The sequence below is a fragment of the Myotis brandtii genome, unplaced genomic scaffold (genome assembly GCF_000412655.1).
Source record: "Myotis brandtii unplaced genomic scaffold, ASM41265v1 scaffold483, whole genome shotgun sequence".
Taxonomy (NCBI): Eukaryota; Metazoa; Chordata; class Mammalia; order Chiroptera; family Vespertilionidae; genus Myotis; species Myotis brandtii.
Window position 1 is genome coordinate 2,015,162 of NW_005368456.1, and position 3,649 is coordinate 2,018,810.

Sequence of the window (3,649 nt, forward strand, 5' to 3'; positions counted from 1 at the left end):
ATAAATAATTTGATGAACAGAATAAACTGGTGAATATAATAGAATCAGGGGCATAGAAAGGGAGTGGACTGACAATTCTCAGGGGGGTAGGGGTGTGGGAGTGAGGGAAGAGAATGGATAAAAATCATACATCTATGGATGAGGACAGTGGTGGGGTGTAAGGGCAGAGGGTTGGTTGGGAACCTGGTGGAGGGGAGCTATGGGGGAAAAAAAAGGAACAACTGTTATAATCTGAACAATAAAGTATTAATTTTTTTAAAAAAGAGTGTCCTCTGCTGTGGAGCCCAGGCCACTCTCTGGAGTCCAGGGGTTATGAACTATATTCCAAGGGTCATGGGCTCCTTGGTGAACCTGATGAGAACTATGGCGCCCTCTCCAGGAAAATGCCGGTACTCACAACATTCTCCATAGAATTTCAGGGTGTGCATAGACCCACTGAATTGAATTAAGAGTAGCCGGCAGTAAAGATGGGGTGCCACTGACTGGGTTTTAGTAAAATATTAAAACAGGAGTGAGCTTGTATTAGGTTACCAAGGAATGTTTATAACAGATAGCCTTAACTCGCTGGTCAGTAGAGGCAGACCCTGTAGAGAGGAAGTTATGAAGGCATCCTGGGCCCCTTTTCCTTGGGCTCTCACTGTCTGAGTGTGTAGGACCCAAGCAGAATCAGGAGGCCAACAGTGTTCTACAACAGTGTCCCTCAACACAACTCCCCCGCAGCTGTTTCTTGGCACTCACTCCATAAGCATGTGTGTCAGAAAAAGATTTACTGAGTGAATATTCATAGCTTTCCTCACTGCTCTTCCCTTGCAGAAGATATGTTGCATCAGAGCAGTGGACAAAGTTAACAAACTGGAGGGGACTTACATGGGAAAGGAGAGAGAATTACTGATGGCAGGACAAAAGATTGATGAACACAGAAAGGGGATGTGGAAGGGAATAGAGACCAGAGGCTGGTATGCTGACCTCAAGGGCAGCTCTGACTTGGGTAAGAGGAGAGATGGAGCAGTCATTTGAGGATGAAAGATGCAAATTCAGTTTTTCCAGGCAATGGAATGATTTTTCATCCTGCTCCAACATTTCTAGAGAAATTTTTAAAAATTTTTAAAAAGATTTTAAATTTTGAATTCTGAAACATATTTGGCCAAAAAGGTTTCAGATAAGGGACTGTGGATCTTGAAGGAATTGTGGATCTACACAATGTGGCAAAGAGCTTTGTCTCTCATCCTATCTAATAATAGACAAACATGGTAATTAACCCTCCCTCCATCATGCTTCCCATTGGCTAATCAGGGTGATATGCAAATTAACTGCCAACCAAGATGGCGGCGGGCAGCCAGGCAGCTGAAGTGAACAGGAGGTTTGCTTGCTCCAGTGATGGAGGAAGCCAAGGTTCCCCGCCTGCCGCCGGCTCTGAGTTCCTGAAGCAACAGCTCCAAAAGATACAATGTTTCAATTATAGAAGCTAAAAGATGGCGGTTAATTTGCATATATGAGCTGTGAGCAAAGACTGAGGACAACATGGAGGCCAAGCAGTACAGAAGGGAGCACAGTAGAGGCCTCAAGGACAGAAACAGAGCCAAGGCTGCTGAGGTGCGAGGCGGGAGGTGGGAGGGCAAGGCCAGCCGCAGCGGCTGCGAGCGGGAGGGGCAGCGGCTTGGAGGGGAAGGGGCAGCGGCTGGGAGGGGAAGGGGCAGCAGGTGGGAGAGGGAGAGGGAGGGGCTAGCCGAGCCGCAGGGGCTGGGAGTGGGAGGGGCAGCAGCTTGGAGGGGAAGGGGCAGCAGCCGGGAGAGGAAGGGGCAGCGGCTGGGAGTGGGAGGGGCAGCAGCTTGGAGGGGAAGGGGCAGCAGCTGGGAGCAGGAGGGCAAGCCCAGCCCCAGTGGATGAGAGCAGGAGGGCAAGCCCAACCACTTTGGCTGGAAGCATAAGGGGCAGCGGCCGGGGGGTGGAGGGGCAGTGGTTTGGAGCAGAAGGGGCAGCGGCTTGGAGGGGAAGGGGCAGTGGCTGGGAACGGAGAGGCAACGGCTGGGAGCGGGAGGGCAAGCCCAGCCTCAGGGGAAGGGAGCAGGAGGGCAAGCCCAGTCCCAGCCACTGGGATTGGAAGGGCAAGCCCAGCCCCAGGGGATGGGAGCGGGAGGGCAAGCCCAACCACTGTGGCTGGGAGCATGAGGGGCAGCAGCTTGGAGCGGAAGGGGCAGCGGCTGGGAGCGGGAGGGCAAGACCAGCTGCAGGGGCTTGAAGCTGGAGTGAAGCCTGCCTCAGCAAGTTTCGCTCTCTTCTCTGCTTTGCTCCAGCCACACAAAGCCCTATTCTTGCAGGAATATTCCTGCAACGGGCCTCTAGTAGTATATAAGTGCTGTGTTCTGGATCATGTGAAAATTTGCTTATGATTAAATAATTAAAAGCTACACCTTTTTTTTTAATCCTGCAACGCTCTAGTAGTATATAAGTGCTGTGTTCTGGATCATGTGAAAATTTGCTTATGATTAAATAATTAAAAGCTACACCTTTTTTTTTAAAATTGTCATTTCTGTTTTGGACTGTTTTTCTTTGAATGCCACTTCTTGCAAGAGCTGAAACTCAAGAAACAGAGTTTTTGTGGGTTCCTTATGGATGACTAAGGCCAAGATAGAACAATTGCTCCTCCACTGATGATCACGAGTGTGGCTGAAGACACACTGGAGCCTCATATACTAAAACCCTATCTTACAAAAGGCCAGTTCTGGTTTGGCTTTTGTGACTCACATCCCCTACATGTGCCCATTTTTCTGCACCCAGCCACTCTGCCACCAGAGGGAAGGAGTTAATAGTGGTTATATCTCTGCTCCATTCTTATAAGTTCTACTATACCAACTCTGCTAAATACTTAACTGTTGTGGGCCTGGGTTTCCTCATTTATAAAATGAGAATATTAACACTTGCCTCATAGAATTGTTGTGAGGGTGAAATAAATCAACATATGTAAAATGATTAGCACTGTGGCTAGCAATAATTGCTCAATAAATGTCAGCTATGATTACTTTTATTCTGATGATCATCAATTAATTATTATGCTTTAACTTCAAGCCTACCATCTAGTTTCAGTCTACAATAACCCTCTGACGTGAGAATTACTCTGATTCCCTTTTAAGGAAAAGGGAAACCAAAAAGGTGAAGAGCTTTTGAAGGATTGCAGGCCAGATCTGACTTCAAAGCCTGTGCTTTTCTGGCTCTAGGACACCCCCACAATTGAAGCATGTGGCATGTTTTCTAGTCCTTTCCCAGGGCCTTTGCACACACCTAATTCAGTGCTGCTGTCCAGGGAGAGGCCAGGGGATGATTGGCAGGAGCCTGGCCCTACCCTCAGGACTCTGCCACCACAGACCCCCCAACCCCCAAGTCTGCAAATGGCATTGCATAGCCACCCACTGCCCTCTGGGAAAGGGCTTTGTCCAGGTTATGCTCCTGGCCACACAGAAAATGGTTTGTTTCCCCCCAGGGCATAGCCACACTGTATATCAGCTACCTGGAGTAATGTGGCAGGTCTGGGATGTCACAGAGAATTCCACATTCCGTCTCTTCCCTATGGTCGCCATGCATTCTCCTGTGGCCTAGAAAGAAAGAAAGAAAGAAAGAAAGAAAGAAAGAAAGAAAGAAAGAAAGAAAGAAA

The 3,649-nt window shown here is 48.5% G+C and overlaps 1 protein-coding gene across 1 annotated transcript in view; it reads right to left on the reverse strand.

Moving 5' to 3' along the window:
• The window catches only part of LOC102247581 (kininogen-1), a 25,642-nt gene extending 22,032 nt beyond the window's left edge, over window positions 1-3,610 (reverse strand). Inside the window, exon 1 of the mRNA XM_005876287.2 lies at window positions 3,506-3,610. Coding sequence (XP_005876349.1) covers window positions 3,506-3,575 — 70 coding nt within the window. The 5' untranslated portion in view covers window positions 3,576-3,610. The remainder of the gene's footprint in view (window positions 1-3,505) is intronic.
• Window positions 3,611-3,649: the final 39 nt, after the last annotated feature.